This window comes from Hippoglossus stenolepis, chromosome 4 (assembly GCF_022539355.2).
Source record: "Hippoglossus stenolepis isolate QCI-W04-F060 chromosome 4, HSTE1.2, whole genome shotgun sequence".
In the NCBI taxonomy this organism is placed as follows: domain Eukaryota; kingdom Metazoa; phylum Chordata; class Actinopteri; order Pleuronectiformes; family Pleuronectidae; genus Hippoglossus; species Hippoglossus stenolepis.
The window spans coordinates 26,429,024-26,453,136 of record NC_061486.1 but is presented as its reverse complement, the minus strand read 5'-3'; the positions used below and the strand labels follow the sequence as shown (position 1 = coordinate 26,453,136).

General features: G+C 42.2%; 1 protein-coding gene and 1 non-coding gene across 2 annotated transcripts in view; both read right to left on the bottom strand.

Annotated features, from left to right (window-relative positions):
* Positions 1-7,797: 7,797 nt before the first annotated feature.
* Positions 7,798-24,113, bottom strand: part of LOC118105663 (eukaryotic translation initiation factor 4 gamma 1) — a 42,818-nt gene continuing 26,502 nt past the window's right edge. The window contains exons 12-34 of the mRNA XM_047339714.1: positions 22,355-23,036; positions 21,556-21,845; positions 21,282-21,370; positions 20,801-21,008; positions 20,020-20,153; positions 19,673-19,798; positions 19,144-19,584; positions 17,973-18,113; positions 17,380-17,616; positions 17,121-17,225; positions 14,581-14,883; positions 14,204-14,315; positions 13,987-14,107; positions 13,561-13,832; positions 13,210-13,343; positions 12,811-12,983; positions 11,964-12,089; positions 11,775-11,856; positions 11,014-11,112; positions 10,427-10,561; positions 10,175-10,256; positions 9,635-9,775; positions 7,798-9,418 (exon numbers count right to left, since the gene is read on the bottom strand). Coding sequence (XP_047195670.1) covers positions 9,237-9,418; positions 9,635-9,775; positions 10,175-10,256; positions 10,427-10,561; positions 11,014-11,112; positions 11,775-11,856; positions 11,964-12,089; positions 12,811-12,983; positions 13,210-13,343; positions 13,561-13,832; positions 13,987-14,107; positions 14,204-14,315; positions 14,581-14,883; positions 17,121-17,225; positions 17,380-17,616; positions 17,973-18,113; positions 19,144-19,584; positions 19,673-19,798; positions 20,020-20,153; positions 20,801-21,008; positions 21,282-21,370; positions 21,556-21,845; positions 22,355-23,036 — 4,415 coding nt within the window. The 3' untranslated portion in view covers positions 7,798-9,236. The remainder of the gene's footprint in view (positions 9,419-9,634; positions 9,776-10,174; positions 10,257-10,426; positions 10,562-11,013; positions 11,113-11,774; positions 11,857-11,963; positions 12,090-12,810; positions 12,984-13,209; positions 13,344-13,560; positions 13,833-13,986; positions 14,108-14,203; positions 14,316-14,580; positions 14,884-17,120; positions 17,226-17,379; positions 17,617-17,972; positions 18,114-19,143; positions 19,585-19,672; positions 19,799-20,019; positions 20,154-20,800; positions 21,009-21,281; positions 21,371-21,555; positions 21,846-22,354; positions 23,037-24,113) is intronic.
* LOC118108390 lies at positions 18,180-18,256 on the bottom strand. The gene has a single exon (XR_004696444.1). It is a non-coding gene; the product is annotated as a small nucleolar RNA SNORD66 (small nucleolar RNA).

The following is a 24,113-nucleotide window of genomic DNA, read 5'->3' as shown; positions in this document are numbered from 1 at the left end:
ACAGCTACCATGCGTCATGCCATCAATGGGACATTTATTAGAGCTAATTTGATCACCTAATGTTCCCAATGAGTTGAGTGATTAGCCTTGCAAATGTGGACAGGCCATAGATGACGAGGACTGTGGTAATTCATATGCATGAAATATGTAAATGAGGTTAAACACCATGAATTTGCTGGGGATGAAAGAGAATTATAGCGTAGCCCTTATTTTCACCATATATGGAAGCAAATACAGCCACTAAAAGGAATAAATATATAAGTACGCTTATGTTTGGGGACAGGGATGTCATCCTCCACAACATGAATCAGATATCAAAGTTTAACAAAAAAAGTGGCCCACCATGAAAGCAGTCAACCTCTTTGTAGCGTCATATTTTATTAAATTATAATTGCTGATGTGTTACAGCCACAAGTCTTCCACAAAGACAGAGTAGCATTAGAAGCCACAACAGGCAGGACCATACTCATCTTTTAATTCAATAATGAAACCCTCAGCTCTGTGCTATTCCTTGAAGCTATTTATTTATTCAACAACTGTCAAACTTGTCTTACAGTATCCTAACATTTGTTTGAAGTGAGCAAGATCCATGATGTTCTGAGGCCAAGAGGAAAATCTAATCATTCATAAGTAGAATTTGAGTTGTATATGCTAATGTTAGCTCAGGTGTGAACTAGACGGCAAACAGTGGATAACCTTACACACTTGGTGTTAATTTCCTTAACAATTCTTATGGTAACATGTATACAAGACTTTCACAAGACAAAATTTACGTTATTAAAAATATATATTGGGACTAAATGTCCATACAATATCATTGATAAAACACATTAATACAAACTGCTGCATTAAGGAATATTTGGCCACATCCGTCCAATTTAAGGGTTAACAAGACGCTAGCAGCTTTGAGGCTGTACTTTGTACTTCTCGTGGATTGAGCTAAATGCTAACATCAGCTCGCTAACAATCTCACTATGAAACTTTTTAGCAGATGTGTTTAAAATATCTTTCATGTAAGTATGTATATCTTTTCTTATGTTATCTTATCTTGTCTTTTTCAATGTTATGTTATGTTATGTTATGTTATGTTATGTTATGTTATCATATCTTTTCTTATCTCTGCACATTTAAAAAAATTAAGTTTACAAATTGAGATTAACCAAAATGCTACATAGAAATACATTTTGGACTAATAGTCACCAGCCCCTAAAAGAACCACAAACCACACAAAAACATAACTTCTGTTTCTGAACACAGCCAATGAAAAAAGTACAAGTATAAATGATCATAAATGAGAAAAAGAAAACAGCAGATTAGTGGTTACATGACATGTGGTTCTATTGGATTAGGAGTAATAGCAATATTTAACCCAAAAGGCTTTTATCAAGGCTATTGCAGTGGCCATGTTTGTGTTGTATTCATTTACCTCTAATAAGAACTTAGTGTTACCTTTAATAAAACGTGGGATTTACAAATAAATGTGACCTTGAACAGTCTCTGTTTCCCTCACACACAAACGTCAGACTGCTGGAGAGCTCTGTGAAAGTGGAGTGTGACAGCTGAATGGGTTGGTGTGGTACTCCACTGTGTGGTGAGTGGAACTGGCTGACATGTTGTCAATGATGCTGGTGAAGGGACCACACTCTGCGTCCTCACTGGTGTGGATCTCTGCGGCCAGCAGGATGGCAGACTGTGGCACACACCCGCTGCCATCTGCCACGGAGATATGATTCGTGATGATACTGAGTGAGGTCATTACACACATGGCAGTGTGTTTGTGTGCAAATTGCAATTTCCTGTGGGAATAAATGGGTCATGGCAGCAATTAGGGAAAAAGGGAAAGGGTCAAACATTGTTAAGAGATGATAGAAAGGAGAAAAGAATGATAAGTAAATATGAAAAATGAGAATTATGTTAAAACTAATAATTGTTTGACATTTCGGGAGATAACCTGAGGATCAGCTGAGAGCACTGATCACACTCTCATGTCTGTATGCTAAATACGCTAACACCAGCAAGTAGATTGCTTAGCATTAAGACTGGAAGCAAGGAGAAACAGCAGTCTGAGCCTATGTGTGCACCTGTGTGTGTGTGTGTGTGTGTGTGTGTGTGTGTGTGTGTGTGTGTGTGTGTGTGTGTGTGTGAGTGTAGTGTCACGTGCCGAGGGATTTAGTTCTGCTTTGCTGTGGATCCTGAGGTCAGTGCAGCAAGGTGTTGTTGTTTTAACACATTTCGGCCTAAATCCCCCCGTATGTCTGAAAATAGCTTTCAGTGAGGTTAAGGGTGTGTGATGGTGTGGAAGGTCAAAGCAATCAAGTGATCATTGAAACACTCCACAGCCGCTGGATTGGTCTTGCATCTGCAGACGCTTTCAGGCTCAGTCAGCTCTCCGCAGATGCTTTGCAGGGTAATACCTAAAGTGCTATATGTGAGTTTTCTCTGGCACCAAACGCGGTTTCATGGCTGTAGCGGGTGGTTGTGATGGTTGCTTGCCCAGAGGTTCAGCCATCTTAGCATTTGGATGATCTTGAGGAAGGCCAGCCTAACAATATGTATTTATCTATTTATATAGGACTTTAATTGACAGAGAGGTGCTGATTAAGGAATTAAGTTACACGGAAAATTTAACACAAAAATTTCCAATTCCAACATAGGCTTTCTGTTTAATGTTTTAAGAAGAGTTTACAAGACACTGAGAATGTCTTTTAAAGTCGTTCTCATCGCTGTGCACTTAACGCTACCCGACGCATTGTCTTGTGATCATGGTTATTACTTAAATCTTTGTATATCTTGTAATTCCTGAAATTGGATCTACAAACGTCTCCATCAAGCACAGATGTAACCTGTGCTTTCAAGCAGAAAGCCATTGGATCAAAAATAAAAGATATTCATTACTAATATTTACTGTATCGCTTAAAACAAAAAATGAGAAATGTCTGACGATGTGTGCAAGCTGCCGTTAACATTTAACTACTATACTGACTAATGGTCATAAATATACCGTGCAATGGCGCCCCCTAGTGTAAATTGGACAGTGAGTACTGAGGCTCAACCCTGGTGAGTGTGTGATCTGAGGTGAGTGCTCATCCCAAACTGAACTGTAAAAGACTGTAGATACCTATGAGGAGGTTCCAGCAGCAGTGAAGGTGTTAACGTTCTACAAAGGAATATTTTCAATTGATTTGAATTTATATGCTGTTTTTAGTATTTCAGTATCACTGAATAAGGGAAATTTTAGGTATATGAAATCAATATAAAAATCAGTATTGTATGAATAACTACAGTGGTCATACAATATTATGAAATATAAAATAGAAGAAAATAGTATCTCATTGATATATTTTATATAATAATATGTAATAACAATAATTATGTAGTAGTTACAGTAATTGTACTATTTTATAGTGACATATGTAATATAAATATTTATTTTTCATCACATCACAAATAAAGATGAAATCCTGCGAACTCTTCAAATCCTCGACAGATGTGCAGAGAGGGGTGTTTTGTAAATCACTTCAAATCCAATAGCACGCAGCAGATGCAGATAAACAGCACTGAGGGAATGGGTTTAAATAGATTTTGCAGAAGGGTTTAAAGGGGGTTCCTGCAATATTTACATCAACGATCACGCAGATGTGCAAATGTCAAACCAAACTAGAAATCTGAATTTCCTCTCACACTATCTGAGCTGAGTCACTTTCATCTGCATTAGATCTGTGCCCAACTGTCATTACAATACATTTCCATCTTGGAGCAGACTCGTACCTGTAAATTCATCGGATCGTTAATCCAAATTGGTCAAAGAGCACAAAAACATGCAAGTGTTGTGAAGTAGGAATGCAGTGTCAGAGAGCTCTCTAAGGATTTTCTCTCTGTAGAATCTGAACAGACTGAGCTGTATCACGCCTGTGTGGCTGCTTAGGTAATAACAAAGGCCCGTGCAAATATGCTTTGGAAGGATTACATGGAAAAGAAATGATAGGTGCACCAGTGACGCAACAGTGTGAAAATGTCACCTGAACATGGGGTCCAGCTGATAGTGATACTGCGACCGAGTGAAAGCGAGGTAAAGATAAGGTGATTCCCTCCCTGGGCCTGTCAGCAGGGCCGAGGCAGTTTCAAATGAAGGCCTGACTCTGACTATAAGGTTACACAGAGGTTGGATTACAGCCTACAAAGCGTGAAGTGCTTCTGAACAGAGAGCGCCCGAGTTCTGGGGTTTGGCTAAAAAGAGAATATGTTGAGTGGAAGATGTGGGCTGCACAACAGAGCTCTGAGGTGATCAAAAATAAGTGGCCGCCTAAAATGTGAAAATGTTGGAAAGATGAAGTGGTAGGTGTTTTTCTTTTGTATGGCAAAATTCTGCTGAGAACACACTCTTTTGGTCCAGGAGGCATTTTGGAGCCCTGCACATCCACACTTTCTATTCCTGGCTGGTGTCGGCGGCTGAGAGCCAGAGAGTATAGCCCACTCCCCCCACCTCCCCCAGCACGGATGTTACAGTCTGGAGACTTGAACTGGCAACCTTCTGCCTCTTTAGCACAGGTATATATATATACAGCAGGAGCTCACTCCCAGAGCACCCTGGATACACAGGGCAGCCTTTTGTTTCCTGTGTTGCTGCTTCAGAGTGTAGTTTTGTTCACAGAGGCTCCACAGGGCCTGACCTGCATCGTGCACGTAGAGGAAACTGGAGCATCCAGAGGGAACAAAGGATATTCACTACCTTTCCTGTTCCAGCTCTTATTCAGACAGAAGTGTGAGTGCATGGCCTGGCTGGTTGGCACAACACTGGTACAGCACCTATGTCCTTCAGATTTAGACATTATCTTCTTTTTTTGTCAATACATCCTGTAATACATCTGCACTTGTCACGTCAACAAACAAGAGTTCAAATGATATTGAATTGTCTTAATAGAGGGAATCTATTGATCGATTTATCTATTTAGGATTTTTTACATTAACTATATTTTTAATTGATGGTTTTTCATATTTGCAGGGGTGGGGCCAGTGTGGCACTGGCCCCTGGCTGAAATCTGATTGGCCCCTGAAGTGAAGTCTTTTTTTGATAAACTATTCACTTATTAACAATACTAACAATAAATATGACAGTTTTTTGTATTTCTATTGTCTAAGTTTTTATTGTGCTTGTACTCTGAATCATTTTCAAAATATATTCAACGGTGTGTGGCTTTGCTCAAAGTAGTAGAGCGAACAGTAAACAAGGAATGACTTAAATGTGTACCTCACTGGAATTGTACATGGATGTTGGACATATATTGGCCCCTCTTTGTAAATTGTGGCCCCTTTATGGCCCCTGACTTAGAAAAATTCTAAAAACATATTTGTCTGTCTATGAACGTAATATCTCAGGATGACATTGAGGGGATTTCAGACCTTAACTCTGCACACCCACTACTACATGCAGGAGTCAACAGATGAGTCCTGACCACATTGGAAAGTTCAGCTTCCTTCCGCTTCCTTCATGGCTGCAGTTGGATGTACTGGAAATTGGTCACCGAAATTCACTTGCACTCAAGGATGAACAGATTGGTGAAAGGCCAAAGGACACTGTGACCTCACAGAACATCTTCGGCCACAACTCATTCATTGTAATAACATTTTGCCTGAAAGTCTACAAGGGAAAATGATGACATTTCTTTTCAAAAGGTCAAAGGTCAACGTTACTGTGACTACTATTATTCACAGAGGGTGAGAGTGTGACCATACGTGCTGGAACCTGACAGAGGAGTACAACTGTGAGTTACACAGCGACAGCTGGTAGCATCATGTTAGCACTGAGGAGCAGCTGATGAGTGTTTAATAAAAATTACATTTCCACCTGTAGAGGTGTGTTAATGACGTCTGTGCTGTTTTGAAAAAGAAAGGTTGTTCTTTGAGGAAGGTAATTCATCATAATGCAATAATTCATTTATAATTCATTAAATGCAATACAGTGATGCATTCCACCTTGCATTTCTTCTTCATATCAGGTTTTTGAGCATTAAATCAGTGGCCGCTCACCAAACCCAAACATAATCCTGCTTCTGCAAATTAGACACAGGTACTCAGGCATTGTGGCAATTCTAGAAATTCCTGTTTGGTATCTTCGTCCTCAAATGACAGTTAATAACTTAACACTGCCGAGCTCACAAGCTACAGTCAGAGGAAAAACGATGCAGTAAGGTATTTCATTACACCATATGACATATGGTATATTGGGAGAAAACCAATGACAGATATGACAGGATGAAAAAGGACAATGTAACTCAGAGCTCTGCAGGTTTATCGTTGTTTCTTGTTTGTGGATGAGAATCATTTTCAAAACAAGGGGATGATATAACATGTTTTTTCCACTCTATAGTCTGTTGCAGCTTAGACTAGATACCACAACTCTTTTCTTTTCTTTAAGACAGTTTCAATCCACAGGCTGTTTGTTCTATTACACTGTTCCTCTGGGACTGGGAGGGATATCAGTCAATATTCAATATCACCAACACTCGCTCTACTTTCGGGGGTACTCAAAGTCTACACATTCACAGGTCCAGGGAGGGGGGTGCATGGACACAAAACACAATGGCAGAAGTGACACCTTCACTGAGAGTCTTTAAACCTCAACACAAAAGGTACACAATGATTCAAGGTCTTACCATACTGAATAATTTCACTTTAAACCTGGTTAAAATGCTGGTTCCATTCATTTTACAGTTATTCTGAGGTCTGGGGACTAAATAGTTGAAAATGGGGACATTTGGTGTCATAGTTGCTTTTTACTGTTCTTCTAAATGACTTGTTTGTCTGCAAATGATTTAAATTGGTCTGATGCTTTCCCGGGGTAAAAATGGTCACAGTAACTCTTGGTCTGCTCGTTCTTAAACAAAGTCCACCTTTGTTTGCATTGGATTTAAACAGGTCATATATTTAAACTAGCCTCCGCTGCCAGCAGATGAAAGATGTGCGAGTGACATGACATGACAGCAGGGTGTCATTTGTTCAGTGTTCAGAGAAGAACTCAAATCAAAGTCTAAATCTAATTGTAATTTTGGTCTACTAAGGAAAGCGGATTAGAGGCGAGCTCAGCATGAACTAGACGCAGTAGAGCACAAACCTCTGCCCAGTCCACTTATGAAACCACATTTAAATTCACTTGATCCAGATCTGTATTTATTTATTTAAAAATGTCACTCCCTCAAAAGTCCGCTAAACATGTCCGATTTTTTTCATCCATGAATATCTCTGAGAAATCAACGAAAAATGTTTGGAAACGTCCTATTTCTAAATATTAGGGAACGTGGAAAATAATTCCTGGATCTGCCCCCTGATCGAGATCCACATAAAGATGACATCTCTTCTCCCCTCACCCAAAACACATTCTTCCACGGATTTTTCCTGGAAATCCATTCAGTAGTTTTAAAATCTTTCTCAAAGACAAACAAACTAAAACGGACAGGGGTGAAAACATAACCTCCTTGGTGGAGGTAACAATGGCTTGATAAAGCCACTAACTCAGGTCCTATCTGCTTCTCCTCAGCAGTTAATAGTATGAACTTTTAATTCCATCAGTACATACTGCTCATGCATGATGAAAACACACCGTCCTAATGATAAATACAGCAGCACAGTGTATAACAGATAGTAAACCCACACCAGTGCAGTTTGCAGGATCGGATCCTGCTCCTCAGTTACAGTCGAGGAGACTTTCAGCTCTGAGGCAGAACAGAGGGAAGGAGCCATGTGATGTCACAGAGGCTGCATGGACACGCTGCTGCCGTCACAAAAGCACAAGTATAGGAGTGTCTTTTTTTTCCATTTTATTTGCAACAATCTTTATTATCTCTTCCAGTTTTGAATGTGAAAAGAGGCATTCATTTTCTTTAATTAAATATCTTTTTAATAAAGAAAAGCAAAAAAGTATTTACAAATTTTCATTAAATTGTAATCCTGGATTTGGGGTGGATAATTACAAGCACCTTCTGCCAGCTGAGGAGAGAAAAATATAAATACAGGGGAAAACTGTCACTTTGTTTCAGAGGCGGGGGAAATTACATTAGCATATTTTCTTTGAGAAAAAAACTAAACAAAACCAACAACAACAAAAAAAATAACAATCCGTCTTATATTTACAGAACTCTCCTGAAATGCATTTTTCACTCTTGGAAGCAGAAAAGGCCTTAGGATTCGTACTGTTTAACTCTACTTTTTTTTAAGTCCTTTTTCATTAAAGTGGATTTTTTTTGTCTGTATACTTTTTTTCAAGTTTTAATAGAGATATTTTATATTTTTAAAATCCATCAACAGGCTTTGTAGGAGGGTGCAGCTGTGAGCCCTCGCTCTCCTCTTCCCAGTCCACAGTTTGTTCCTTCGAAGTGCAGGAAACAAGTAAATCAGACACACAGAGGGGAGGGTCAGTAGGGGTCTTTGGGGTGGGGTTGAGGGGCATGAGGGAAGCATCACCGCCCCCCCAGCAGCAAAATGGTCAATGTTCATTGGCCCTCTCCTCAGTGACACCACCCTTATAAAGTCTGAAGTCCGTACAGTCCACAACCGCTCCAGTCTGAAATATCCATTAGACAGTCCTCGCCACTTCTTTGTAGTTTTCTATTTTCTTATAAAACACACTCCAATCATCCAACACTGGAAAGAAGGACAATAAACTAACCATCTACATAAGCGCATCATGTAGATCAAACATCAAACACGTGACATGACAAAGTTGCTGAGTCATGTCTCCAAGATAAAGAATGAAGTCATCAAAAATATAGATGTGAACAGCCTCTTAAAGTTTTCTTCTTTATATCTGTCATAAAGCAAAATGTCTTGAATAGTGTCGCCGTGGTGAGGAGAAGCCATTTGAAAAGAGACTAACCTAAAAAAAGAAAAAGAAAAACTGAAAAAACAGCCTCATCTCTCACAGCATGTAACTTGTCAGCATTCTCTCTCATGTCTACTCTCTCTATTAAATCCTGCGTTCGCATTATATATATATATAAAAAAAAGAAAGACATTCTGTAGCGCAAACAAAAAAAACCCAAAACAAAATAATATTAACGAAAAAATAAGATGATCGAAAGTTCGATCCATAATACAATCTCTCCCAGGTGAAGAATTTTTTTCTGGCTTTTTTCTGTTTATGCAGAAGGATTTTGCTGATTCAGATTCTTCTGAATCCTCCACAGAACATTCACTCTCTCCAAGGATCCGAGTTCCCGGCAGTTCTTCTAGTGGCCGGGGGCCTAACTGTTGTCGGACTCTGACTCGGCCTCGCGGAGCCAAGTGAAGAAGGCAGTGACGGACTTGAGGGCCACGCCTTTGCCCTGCTGCTCGGCGGGGTCTTTGCTTGACTCCCACTTGTAGAAGACATCCTCTTTGATCACATCCTCATCGTAAAGAGTGTCAAAGAACACCCGCAGCAGACCTGATGGAGGGAAGTGAGATCAGAATTTCAAACCATTTTCACACAAAAAGAAAACCTTAACAAGAGCCAATTATCAGACTTTACAATTGAACAATTATTTTATTTATAGAATCTTTGAGGTAAAGTAAATAGATAAAGAGAAAAGAGAAATTGTGCATAGAAGCAGATTGAGGACATCTGAAAGTGAACTAGAAATATTACGATTGAGCCACTCACTTGCAGGTTGCTCCATCTCTACCATGAGGGCCTGCAGAGCGTAGAGAGCTTGCAGCTCCTTCTGCTCGTCCTTCAGGTATTTCTGCAGCATTTTGGCTCTCAGTTTGATCTGCCCACTGTCCAACTTGTAGGGGTTCTCATCTGCAGGGGTCAAAGTTAGGAAAGACTCACTTTACACCTCTCTGTTAAGACAGACCTGACATGTCTGAATTGTTCAACTGGAATTCACCCATCACATTTTCTTTATTCCAACACATGCTAAACAAAAAACTGTGCAATCAAAAAAATGTACCTGTGTGATACAGTTTTGTGTGTTGATGTTTGAAGTTATTCTACTTGGTAGTTATAGTCTATTGTGCAAGTTAAAACCATGACCCTGTCAAACACCAAATCCCACAATTCCTACCGAACAACCAGTTTCTTCTTCGCACTTAGCTCCGACAGAGACGTTACGACTTGGTAAATGACCTTTAATGAACCAATTATTAACCAGTATTTTCAGCCCTGAATAAGGAATATGAAGAGTGTAAGTTGACTCACCAATGACAGCTGCCTGGCAGACGAAGGTCATCAGAGCTCTGATGAACATGTTGGAGGAGGCCTGCTGCTCATCTAGGTTGGCCTACACAGAGACATGTTCATTAACACACGTGCAGAAAACCAGAGGCAATATGACCAGCTTCAGTCCTCACATACATCAGAGAAATGAATTCTTAACAACAACAGCATAGTATTGGAAGATTTGATTTGAATAAGCTGATGAGGTTGATAAAAATTGCAGCAGGAACAAACCTCAATCCAGTCAAAGATCCTCTGGTTGTCGGCCTTGTCCTTGAAGAGTCTTTCCAGCTGTCTGGCCAGCTCTGCAGAGGTAAGCTCCACCTTTTTGCCCTTCTCTGACTCGTCACCCAGTGTGAACTCCACATTCTACAGACAGAGGCACAGCGCTCATCTTTATATATTGTACCTCCAGTAACCAGTTCTCATTCCCTACATGAAACTAAGAGCCCGTTCAGACCTTGTATTAACATCCGTCTGGAGCGTTCCGGTCATAGGTGGTCAGCACTAAGTTCGGGTCAGAACGCATCCAGATGTGTCAGTGTCCTGAGATCCAATCACTGGATGTGAGATCTTATCACAGGTGGTCAGTGGAGACACATCTGAAGTGAGCGCTGTCCACTTGTAAATGGTCTGTATTTATATCGACCATTTACAAGTAACCATTTAACTTGTGATCGGATCTCTCAGGACGAATGTTAATACTAGGTCTGAACAGGGCCAAAACCCACATTCCACTTTATCCTCAATATCTTAAAACAAGATACAAAATTTCAGGCCATCTTTAAATTGATGGTAAACGTTAGGAAGTGACCGCTCACCTCGTCTGTCACAAACTTGTTGACGTCCACATCCTCAGGCAGGAAGTCCTTCCAGCGGAGGCCTGCCTCGCTCCACATTGTTCCTGCCTTTTTATGGCTCTGATGGGGAGACACACATGGTTACTGACTGATGGACATACACATACACTTTACATTCTGGCTGGCATTCATCACTGCCACAATGACTGATTCATTCAGATTTATATTCTCACAAACATATATACAAGGGTTTCATCAAGTTAAATGTAAGACTTTGTTAGAGCATAATGAAGGAAATTCAATGTCAAGCAAACAGATATGAAAGAACATCAGAGTCCCAGAATTACTTACATCTCCCCATAATTAAAGATAAGGTGAAGACTATACAATGATACAGCTAATATCTGTATCATAGAGAAAAGTACTATAACACACATTACAAACTATGTAGGCCACCAAAAGTTCGCTAGAAAATAAAACAATTTTTTAACCACAACAGAAGTAATATTAAATGATGTTAACATAATTAAGACCTACCTTAAGATATTTAAGCTTTTCAAAATGATTAACCTTTAGCCTTTTTATGCTTTTTAGGAGCCCCAAGAAACCCAGATATATGACAATAGTTGAATTCAAAGGCAGCAATTTACCCAAAGTTTTAGTTAGTATTTAATCTAAAATTTAGAACTCTAAAATCAAAAGGGTTTACAAGCCTTAGGCAGCCAGAAAAACGTGCACTTAGATGTGATATATTATAGATTCTAAATGAAGACCAATCTCACCATTCCTTTGCAGAGTATAGTGAGGATCTGGACCAGTAGGACTCCAGCTTTTCCCAGAGGGATCAGAGGCTTTGAAATCTCCCTGGAGACAAAATTAATGAACAAGTTAAAAGCGAACCATAAATTGCCTTCTCTGACTTATTTCTCTCCCAAACCCACTGAGGGGTGAAGTGTTTACCATTCACTAACCTGAAAAATTCTCCCATGGGGATACCTCCCTCAAGGAGCATGGGAGTGAGCAGCTCTGCCAGGTACAGCCAGATGTGGGGGATGTCTATTGCCATGTCATCAGCCACCTCCAGGATTTCCTGAAGCCTGAAGAAACATGGTGCACACATTTTTAAGTTTATTCAAAGATTTAAGAAGAAAAAAAACAAGTTGACAGTTGTGAAACTGATTGGGAAAATGTCACATCATTGATAAAGACATAGAAAATGATTTTGGATTAACCACAGTGGTTTCAAGATTTCTCAGTTTCTGCAGCTCCTTTAAAATGTTCACTCATTAAGTCAGCAGAATAACAAAAATGTGACAGAAGCAGCTTATTAACCCTCAATTATGCCACATTATCTATCAAACTAAAGGCAAAGGCATTAGGTATCCTTAGTCTTTCCTAAAGCCAAACCCACAGCACTGGGGTAAATTCTGACCAGGAAGACGATCAGTTATCAGTTCCCTGTTGATCTTGTATGTAGTTTGATTACAACATGCTAATATCTGTATAATTGAGAAAGAACTACAACTCAAAGAAACATTACCAACTCTGTAATTCTCTTAAAAATACTAATAATTTTAGAAGCAATAGAAGCAGCATTAAATATTCGTTAACATAATTAAGACATAGCTAAACACATTTAAGACCTAGTACGTAATATTTTAACGTATTTAAGACTTTTTTTACATGAAAATTATGGGAGTGATCACTGATTATTACATCTTGGATTTGTTTAGAGTTTTTAAGACCCTGTGGAATCCCTGATATCAGCTAATACTTAAATAACTCTCAAATAATGTATTTCACAGGCTCCACACTGACCCTTTATAGTACAGCTCTGTTGAGAGGATGCCGGTCTTCATAAGCTGGTGCAGCAGCAGGCCCATGCGCTCCCTGGCGATGGTGCTGCGCTCCATCGTCGACTCCAGCCCGTTTCGTACAAACACGAAGAGCAGCTGAGTGCTGTTCATCTCCCGCACGCACTGCAGTGCCTCCTGTTGGGACAGAGAGGGACATCACACAGACAGTGATAAGTGATTATGCTTAGACGCGCGTTATTGATGGAAGCTTTTGTGCTGCTGCGGCCTCACATTAAAAGTGTTCACCCAACAAACCACACAGGGACTTTTATTGGGAAGCAGCCGCAGGAAATGCGCAGAGGTAAGGAACTGGTTCAAACAGTTTCATGTCATTTTCTAACAATTGCTGATCAGTGTGTACCATCATGTCGTTGATGTGCAGATACTCCTCGATGATAGCTGTGGACTTCTTTTCCAGCTCTTCCTCAGTCAAGGCAGGCTTGGTGGGGGTCTGGGGAGGGGGAGGGGGAGGGGTGGCAGCTGTCTCCCGCTTCACTGTAACACACAAGACAAAAAAAGGTCTTATTCTGTGGATTGATTTAAAATTTTGCAGAAAATAGTATGATTCTCATTTCCTCGATGAATAGCATTTTTGTTAAGCACAGTACGACGTTTAGGTCCTTAAAATTTTTGTGCCAATAATCCCCAAACTATCCATTTGAAGTATAAAATAACCTTTAAATCTACACTGCAGCTGCGTACTGCCACATACCAGTCTCTTTGCTCGTGGCTCTCTCTCTGCTGCCTCGGTCTCTGTCGTCTGTCATACTCGCCACTCTGCGGACAGGATCGGCCGACCCGCGCTGTTCTCTCTCGCGGCTCCGCTCCTCTTTCTCCCGACTGAAGCTTCGTTTGGTGACCTGTAGACGGTTGCGATCACGGTCATCCCGTCGGTCGTCACGTCTGTCATCTCGCCGGTCGAAGCGGTCGCTGCCGCGATCCGAGCGTTCAAAGCGGTCACCACGGTCTCTACTCGAGCTGTTTCTGTAGAAGGGTAGTAAGACAGTAGTGTCAGGGATAGAAAACGAGTCTCAAACAAGAAGAGTGATTATTGCTTATTATAAATAATAAATACACAACAAGAAACATAAATTATATCTGTTCGTCAAGGCTGCCTGTTGCATGTCCTTATCCTCACCTCTGAGGAACTCGTCTGTCTGAGTCCTGTGAAGAGCCAGAGGAAGACTGAGACTGCTGCAGGGCTGAGAATCTGTTCACAGTGCTGGTGGCTGGACGATTATCTGACTCTGAGCCTGGGGCTGAAATTACACATGAGGCACATGTTGAGTATCAGCTTTGAATTTTCCAACTAGATGTGCATTTGATGTATAACCACGTCAGTCCGGGGAACCTACCAGAATCTGCAGGTTTGGCACTGGTGCCACCGCTGCTGCCTTTACCCCAGCTCCCCCATGTGCCTTTACCTCCTGGGGCAAGCAACTGATTGTTGAAGTCAAGAACAGGAGTCTGAAAGAAGGGACAATGGTTAAACGAAAACTAAGTGGTAAAAAATGTATGCAACAATGAGAGAGGTGGAGCAGTCGGGTGCAGCCAACAGAGACAGGATGCAACATATTAACTCCACTGCGAAGATCTCGTGTTTTTCTTTACAACACGCAAACACAGAAAGTCTGCGCTGACATTTGCGTTAACACATGATACTCCTCCGGAAAAAATACAGAGGAACTGCAGAGTTCAGTGCACGTCTGAAAAAGTGTCCCTCTCCTCCTACCTTTGTGATTTTGCTAAGGCGCGAGGTGTCAATGGGTCGGTTCTTGGAGATGGGCACAGTGTTCCAGCCTTCGTCCTGGGGGGGAGCACCGCGGCCTGGGGTGTGATGCCCCCCGCGTCCCCCGGAGCCTCCTCCGCCCATCCTTCCTCCTTGACCACCACCACCACCACCACCAAAGTCCTTCTTGGAGATGAACGCTTGCTGCACCTTCATCTGCTCCCTATGCTCCTCCTGTTCTGCGTCTTTGTGGATCTGGTCAATGGTCTTTGGGCCCTGTTCGCCTCGCCGGGGAACCCAATTGTTCTGGGATGGGCAGAAGAGAATGATGACAAAATGATTAACTGGCCGCTAAACCTTTGACATGGTTTGTCTTTGTAGAGAATTTATGGCACTATATACACTTTCAGTTACATACTAACTGAAATAAGCAAACAGGATTGGTAAAATGTAAATAAAATTCTAATTAAAAAGGAACTAACAACTACCGGAAATGAATCGCATCAACTCAGGAGTTCAGACTGAGACGAGGCCTCTTGGATTATGTTTCTCTTTTAAATTATGACGCTGCCTACGTGTTTATGAGAAACAAGAATTGGAAAGGCATCTCAATGACTCTTAGCTCTCTTCAGCTTTTGCCTGGAAAGGAAATAACAGAGGATACAGTGTGTGCTTCACAGTTAAATTGGGCCAATGTGCTGACATTGAACACCTGATTCTGGCTTGTAAAAACACTGAAGACAGCAGGTTCTGTAACACTGTGGGTGGGACTGGGAGCATAACTACAGGACTGCTGCATTCCTACAGAGAAATATGTGTTGATGCAACTACACTCAGCTGGCTTTATAAGAAGGCACTGGAATTAAGATGAAGGAAGTACAAAATGTACTTATGACTGTGGGACATGAATACAAGATTGTACAAGATTTTCTTTAATGAACAATCATAAAAACATGTTAATTCAGCCCGAACTAAATGGATGACTATGCTACTAGAAGTGATGGCGTTGTTTTTGATGGGAAACCTGTTGGCTAAGCCTATGCAGGCTGCCCTGCATTAGGAAGAAATTACGCACAACACGGGGTCTGAAAGATGCGTACGCCACTTCTCAGGCAAATAGGGGTATAACGCTACATCTATCCGAACCAAAAATTTACCTCACGCAATCTGAGACCAAAGCCAACAGTTAGACACATGATATGACGGATGTTCTGCCCACACTAATATACCAAAACAAGACCATACGTAAAATAATTAAGAGGAAAGTATGGGTCATTAAATTTAGGCGGCGTAGTGTAGATTTGGTCCTAAATAAAACACAAAATATGACAAATACTGTCAGACATTATTAAACCCTGGGGGACACAGATCCTTTAGTTAACAGGAGTGTTTCAGCTCACTGACATTTGGTCATGGTGCAATGCCCTTTTGAATTCTGCTGAAGTAGCATTTTCATCATCGTTGATTGCTCATATTGGTCAACCTGTGATATGGAGCCAATCAGTGAAAATTTTCTAATAACTTTCAGAATGTTGGATGACCTTTTTGACTGTAAAACTTTGCAGTGATGAGCCACCATGACATATCTTATGTGGTCTGATTGGTTCTGCTCACAACCACTAATGTATGCAAAGTAGCTAATTACCTCTTTAGCTAATTAACTACATTGGGTACAAGCTGGTTTTCGAAATGCAGGTAAAACCATTAAAAAGGCGAGAGTTTGCCTCTGTTTTGTTTTTTCACCGGGGGATGCCATGTTTTAAACACTGCCGATCAGAGCCGGTGTCATTTAACCTAGGGGTGAATGTTGATTTTATCTATTCTCATTGCATCACTTTTGATTCTAATAAAGTAGTTTAGATTAACATGTGATTTGCTGAGTGTACATTTTACGACCACTACCCTTTAAACACTGCGAACACGATGACAGTGTCTGTATCAGTCTGCCACAACATGGTCTATGTGAATGTGTGTGTATGCTCAGCTGAGAGGTTGTGTCGAGTAGCAAGCCGAGAGTCATCTTCAGAGTTTGACTATTATTAGCAAAATAATGATAACTGTATTGACTGCCCAGACCGGCTGCTTCAGAAAACACAGCTGGCAGCAACTTGATTGTATAGTGAGGATTAAAAACATTTCCAAATAAGCAAACAAATGAATTAAACACCATATTTAAATCTAGCTTTTTACAGTAAACCAACTCTAAGACAAACTGCACACATTTAACACACTAAAACAGTGTTGTCACAGCAACAGTCCTGTCTCATTCCAGGAAAATGTAGCTGTGCCTCAGCCTCACATCATTTTAATGTTTAAAATGTCAGAGAGCACTTTTGCAGTTTTTTAACCAATTATGTAAACTAATATCCAATGTCCCAAATTATGTTTTAAAAATACAATATGATGTAACAGAAATACCGGCAGTAATATGGCTTACATGTTTGGTTTATCCAAATTCCTAATTCTACGATGCCCCAGACCCTCCTTGCTGACTTCTGCATATCCTTGCGGGAAGCTGTGGTTTGTGTGCGTCTGTGACTTACCCGTCGAAGGTCCAGCACATCTTGCAACATGAAGCGGATCCTAGAAGAGGTCTTCTTCTCCTTTATTATTTTCTCCATCTGATTGAAATACTGGACCATGCGAGGCTGAAGACGAGCAGAAACACGGTGGTCAGTCTGTGTCATATGCTGATCAGATTAAATCTAGCTACACATTTATCAGAAGGAATGTGCATATGCATATGAATGCCGTTTCTTCTTTATCACACACTATCTCTTTATTTAACTGTGTGCGTTGTACCTTGGCCTTCTCAAAGTCTAGGTCCTTGCCAATGGTGGACAATAGTCTACACAGGCACTCCTGGGACTCCTCGTCATGGTTTTTGAGCAGCTTTACGATGCAGTCGTGCATGATAACCTCTGTGAGCATTTTAAGCTTGAACAGCTCACCGATGAACTTGATGTTACCCATCGAGCGCCTCCTGGCCTGGATTTTTGCATTTTTTAGCTCCTCAACGAGGCGATGCTTCTCCTCCTCCTGCAAAGGAAAGATTACATTTATCAATATAAAAACAGTCACTGTAGAGGAGGGAGGGGTCACTTTATAATCTCTAAAATTTATCAGAATATAAACAAAATGTTGTACAATCTTTGCATTATGGCCTTTTCACAGTATGTGGATCCTTTGAATCCTCCCAATCTCTCTCTCACACACACACACACACACACACACACACACACACACACACACACACACACACACACACACACACACACACACACACACACACACACACACACACACACACACACACACACACACACACACACACACACACACCATTTGTGCATAAATTAAGAACCCAACCCATTTTTCATAAGGCATCACTATACCCCTGTAGCAGCATCCAGCTCCTTCTGTTTCTTCTCAAAGATTTCATCGTCATCTTTGTCCTTTTCAAACTCCTTTTGGCATCGATTTAGCAGCAGCTTGCGGAAGTTCATTCCCGGCTTATCTGGGGTTTGGACTTTGAGCTGCAAAGAGCAGAGAAAAGGGAAATGATCAAAGAGCCGGAGGACAGGGTGAAGGGTTACAATGTAGTGCAAGTGGCTCCTCAATCCCATCACTTGGATCAGTGGCCCAGACACGTGGCGCTAATTTCAGGTCATCACTGCAGCCTGGCAGCGGTAACTGCCATGGTAAACAGCACAGATCTGTTTGCTACCCACCAGACATTGGCATCATATCATTCATACATTTTTGCCTGTCAAGTTATTGTGTAAGAGTAGGCCTTTTAATTAATATCCAAGCTTAAATACCTACATTAAAAACATTCACAGACTTAATTTGAAAGATTTTCATGTCTTCTTTCAGCAGCCTGTTGCTTACATTTGCTTTAGCCCCAGTGCTGGCAGCATGTGCAATAGGTCTAAATGCAGGCGTGTTATCAACCAATTTCCTTATCAAACACCCTGCTTTTATTAGCCTGTGATAAAGGGCCCCAGGGGTGATGAGATGCAGCATTGAAGAGATGAGTGATGAGATGCAGCATTCCACTGCTGATTATCCCTCAGTCTCACAACGATAACATAGATAGCAGGCTGATCAGTTCAGTCTTTATTCTGAGGAAATGTAACTAATGCAATTAATCTCTTTTCAATTTGTTTTGTAAATCGACAGCCGTGGAGACTAATACTCATATTTTATCCCTGTTCTGACAATTGTACGTTCAACAAAAATACATTATATATATTATTTATAAGGAAGGAAAAAGCTAAATAAAAAAAATGCTTAACTTGACTTTTGGCTACAATTGACTGCATTTAATTTTGTCTCCAGAAATATGGATCGTCTCTACAACCAAGTCTGCGGCCTAAAACAGTATCATGCTTTCATGCAGGTGATCAAATTTACTTCATTTATCATTTATCACACTGCATCATACCAACACAGCTTTATCTCTGTGCACAACTGCTGAGGCAAACATCTAAACCACAAAAGTTCTCAAGTAAACATAGAAGCTTATTCAACATGTATTTACATCTTGTGTGTAGCAACACTTACCCCCATAAGGCAGCGGCACATGTTGGCATAGGCCACCGAAAAGTCCGGCTCGGAGATGGCCTTTTCGAAGGTGAGATCTATGACTCCTTTTAACCGCTCCTCTGTGTCAATGGTCAGATCAGTAACCTGTTTCATTAGTTGTTGAAACTTTTGAGGGGTCAGTTTGTTGAGGATGCTGCGGACCCGTTTGAACAGCTCCTGGGTCTTGCTCTGCTCTGAGTCGTTCTGCTCCTCAGGCTCTTCTACTTCGCGACTGCGAACAACTTTCTTCCCTGAGGGTTTCCAGGCCTTCTCTGCCTTGTTCAGCTGCACATCGTCATGTAGCGACATGCTGATGGTGATGATCTTCCTTGGCTCTTTCCTCTGCATTTGCTGAGAGCGGCGTGGACCACCAGCTCCCATTCCCATTCCCGCTCCCATTCCCATTCCCATTCCTGGAGGCTGGGGAGAGATAAAGATGCCACATAATTCATGGTCTATGATCGTTAAGTACACAGCTCTTGGATCACATTAAGAAATTAGAACTTACTGGTCCTCTGTTTCCTCCTCCCATGCTAGGCCTGCCAAGATTGGCGAAGGAGGGTGTAAAGTCAGGACCGGAGTTCATTCCTGCCAGACGACTGGGGTCATGTTGACGCAGAGGGGCCTTATTTGCCTGAGCAGAAAAAAATTGATCAAAATTCTCCAAGATGTAATGTTGCCATCATGTTTTCCCATGTTGGCCACATGCTTCTTAATCACATCCTACAAATGTTTGTATAATGTAAAAAACCTAGTAAAACTAAAATGCCCTTTTGTTTACATATACTATATAAGAGCTCAATTGTCAAAAGCAAGGCAAATGAAAATAAAGAATTGAAGTGTGCGAGGTTGCACCTGGTCCAGGACAACATCACTGATGGCTGGGAGACCCTCAGGCTTGTTCATGCTGGCTGAGATGAACTGGAAGCCCAGAAGGAACTCCCTGTCATATTTCTTCTTCTCTTCAGAGTTAATTGGCATCCATTGTTCTGAAACAGGGACATAGAACAGAAAATAGTCACAATGCTCTTTTGTTGAAGATATTTTGGGGACTATTTAAAGCTGCTGAGCATCAACCCAGAATGAAAGAGGGAAATTGAGTCGAAGACTATATTCTCCCAACACAGCTGAGCAGCTCTGCAGAGTTGAGAAGATGATCGAACGTGAGCATAAATGTAGATAATGTAATACCTATAATGTCCACAAGGTGGCAGATAGACTAGCGAATGAATGAAAAAGTAAATGAATAAACAGAAACAGGACAGTAGTACAGGTGTACATTTTGAGTACATCCAACCATCCAAACATGGATGCAGTTAAGTGTTCGAACCTATTCTCTTATGCGTTGACTGTGAATGGAGATTTCCTGTTTTGTGTTCAAGTTAAAGTTGCAAATAAAAATTTAAAGAAGGTTTGAAAATCACAGCTTCTTATTTTTAAAATAGTATTAATTGTCTTAACATGACTATCGTTTTCCACAGCTGTCTCATATCAACAGAAGCACAACGCCACTCCTAGATTTGCAATGAAGCAAGCATAAACATAGTCAATTGACTCATGAGTGTGAGATAAGACCAATGTTCACACTGATTGCCAGTGTAAGAACGCTGAATGGCATCAAGGTTCAGAGACACACCCTCTTTGTACTGGTACTTCTTGTCAGTGGGATCATCTGGCTGACTCTTCTCAGCATCCAGCTTGTCCGCCTTTTCCGCCTTGTCCTCCTTGTCCTCCTTGTCCTCCCAGTTCAGGTCCGGCTCCTCTGGGGCAGGAGGGGACGGAGCAGGGGGCTGAGGCTCTGGTGCTGGGGCGGGCTCGGGCTCCGGTGGGGTCACTACCTGCTCCTGGGTTACAGGAGGAAGGGGTATTAGGACAATCAGACTGGGATTTAGAATGGTAAAATTGTTTATGTAAAATAGATCAACCCTGGGAGGCTACATTTAAAATTCAGCAACAGTGAGGTAAAAGGGGTTGATTTGAATTATACACTGGGATAAAGCTTTGTCTTTAGCAGCATAAGAAGGTATGGGGAAACTGCAGACTCATCAAAACAGGCAGTAAAAGCATCCAAATGAATGAATGCAGTACTGCACGCACACACACATATGTACACACACCTCTTTAAAGGCATCCAGCAAGTCTCCCACGGCATCCTTTTTGTTCAGATCCTTCATCTTTCTCTTTTTTTTTGGCACAGACACAGCAGCTAGAGGAAGGAAGACAAACCATCATCCAAAGATCAGTGCAAACATGACAGTCTTGCTAAAGTGGAATTTTTTTCGTAGCTGATGGAAGTTGGAGATATATATCATTTGAAAAATGATTTGTAACAACTTAAAAAAACACAGAAGGAACAGAGATCCAATACACAAACATGGGTAAGTGACTGACCTTGCACAGTAGTTTCTACAAGGGCAGGGGTGACTGTCTCGGGAGGAGGGGTGTCCTCCCTCTCCTCTGCTGTGTGAGTAGGAGGAGTGGGCACAGATTCTGGTGTGCTGTTAGCTATGGAAACCGTCTCTGCAGGAGATGGCATCTCTTCCTTGGCGGTGGACAGGGGCACTGGGGGATCTTCCTTTACATCCAGGACGACTTGAGGAACCAAGTCTTCTACCTCAGCTGGCGCAGGCGCTGCCTGGACGACTGGTTCAGCGGGAATCTCCTGGACAGCAGGTGCAGGTCCGGGTTCGGGTGCAGGTGTGGGTGAAGGGTCGGGTACAGGTGCGGTTACAGGTGCGGTTACAGGTGCGGTTAAAAGGGCGGGTACAGGGTCGGGTAAAACAGCAGTTACAGGGGATGGTGCGAGTGCGGGGGATGGTGCGGGTGCAGGGGCGGGTGCAGGGGATGTTGCACGGGCGGGTGCAGGGGATGTTGCACGGGCGGGTGCAGGGGATGTTGCACGGGCGGGTGCAGGGGATGTTGCACGGGCGGGTGCAGGGGATGTTGCACGGGCGGGTGCAGGGGCGGGTGCAGGGATGTTGCACGGGCGGGTGCAGGGGATGTTGCCCGGGCGGGTGCAGGGATGTTGCCGGGCGGGTGCACAGGCGGGTGCAGGGATGTTGCACAGGCGGGTGCAGGGATGTTACCGGGCGGGTGCAGGGATGTTGCACGGGCGGGTGCAGGGGATGTTGCACGGGCGGGTGCAGGGGATGTTGCAGGGGCGAGTGCAGGGGCGGGTACAGAGGCGGGTGCAGGCTGGTCAACAGGTGAAGGTGCAGCTTGGACAATAGGTGTCGACGCTGCCTGAATGATGGCTGTAGAGATCTCTATGACAGGCTCTGCAATGGGGCTGTCGTCATGCTCGGCTGCACTGATGGCAGGGGCCTCGGGGTCTTGAGGGGCTGGCAGTGGCAGGCCATTTGGAAGACGGAGCTCCTCGGGCTGTGCAATGGGAGACTCCAGAGGAGCTTCCGGGTCACTGGAGACAGAAGACTGTTCTGGCTCGGCCATTGAAACACCATTAGTGTTGGAGAGAGGGTTAAGAGGTGTGTCCAAGGAGGCAGCTGCCTCTTCTGTCTCGGTTTCTACCTCTTCCTTCTCCTCTGCAGCTTCCTTGTCTGTTTTGTCCTGTGCGGTACAGCCAGGGACAGGGTCAGGAAGGGGTGCAGGGTAGGCTGGCACTTCAGGTGCTGATTGAGGTGTTGGAGTGGGCTCCCGTGGAGGTGATGGAGTGTCCATCACATCTGCAACAGGAGCACTGGGTGCAAGGGTGGATATAGTGTTGTCAGGGATGTCCACTGCTTCTGATATTAGAGGGGTTGCAGGGGCCTTAGTGTTCGTGTTAAAGGATGCAGCCTCTGTGGGGAAAGAGTCGCCCTTTGAGAGGTCAGGGGTCTTTGACTGAGGAGGAGGCGTAGGTTTACCACTGTCATCTGAATGTTTAAAAGTCAGACAAAAAAAATCTTATTGAGAATGATGACAAGATATGACATATACAAATTAGTTAATTTACCAAACATAATATTAACAGTAGGTAAGACCCGAGTTTCTAACGCGAACGTTATCCAGTTGTGTATATGTGGGAAAGAACAACGTTACATTGTGTATTCACCCTGATTGGCCAGTTGTGTGGAGGTGAGACATTTAGCAAGGATCTGAACTTCTGTCACCAGATGTCTTTTTATGTTCTTAACACAACTATCTAAGCCCCATGTGTGTGTGCCCATTCTGAACAGTTCTTAACATTTGCCTTCCAATGTGTCCGGACAACAAGACGCAAGAAACAGTTCTTTTCTAGCATGAGCAGCTCCTTCTACATTCCCCAGCCTATCACCTCTAGGTAAAAATGAATGCTACACAAAACAATAAATATTCTCCCGAGATGCCACATTGTGTGATTATTCACTTTTTGTAGACTCTCCCCAAGACAAGAGCTAAGAAAAAAAGCTGCTTCATGGGTGTCACTTGATCAACTGGTGTGGTTGCTCCTACAGATAAACAACACCCAAATCAATGCACCATCAACCAAACATGCATCCACATCCATTGATAGAAGCCATTATATACTTTATATTGTCCTGGTTAAACTCATGATTCCCTCTTATCCAGACGCTGCTGTGTGACATCACTTTGTGCCAGTGTCTGTCCCTGCAGGCTGCGATTCATAATGCTCTTATATCCAAACTGTTTAACTATAGCAGCAAATAAGCTCACAAAACGTTTTTTTTTTTTTAAAGTTTGATTTATTTCCCTATCAAATCAATTATTACGTAAGATCATTCATAAAACACGAGGTCCTATGTGGTAATATGGTCTACCCCTGCAGTTAAGACTGCCCTTAACAGAAAAACGATCTAAAGACGAAACAATCAGCTGGGAACAGTTAAGGGTTCAGGCAGGAAGATAAAATGTTTTGAGGAAACCACTGATTAAGTTAAATTTAACGTGACCTAAACGGCTAAATGGAAAGGGGCAAGTAAGGACACATTTCATTCAGATGTTATCTTTAA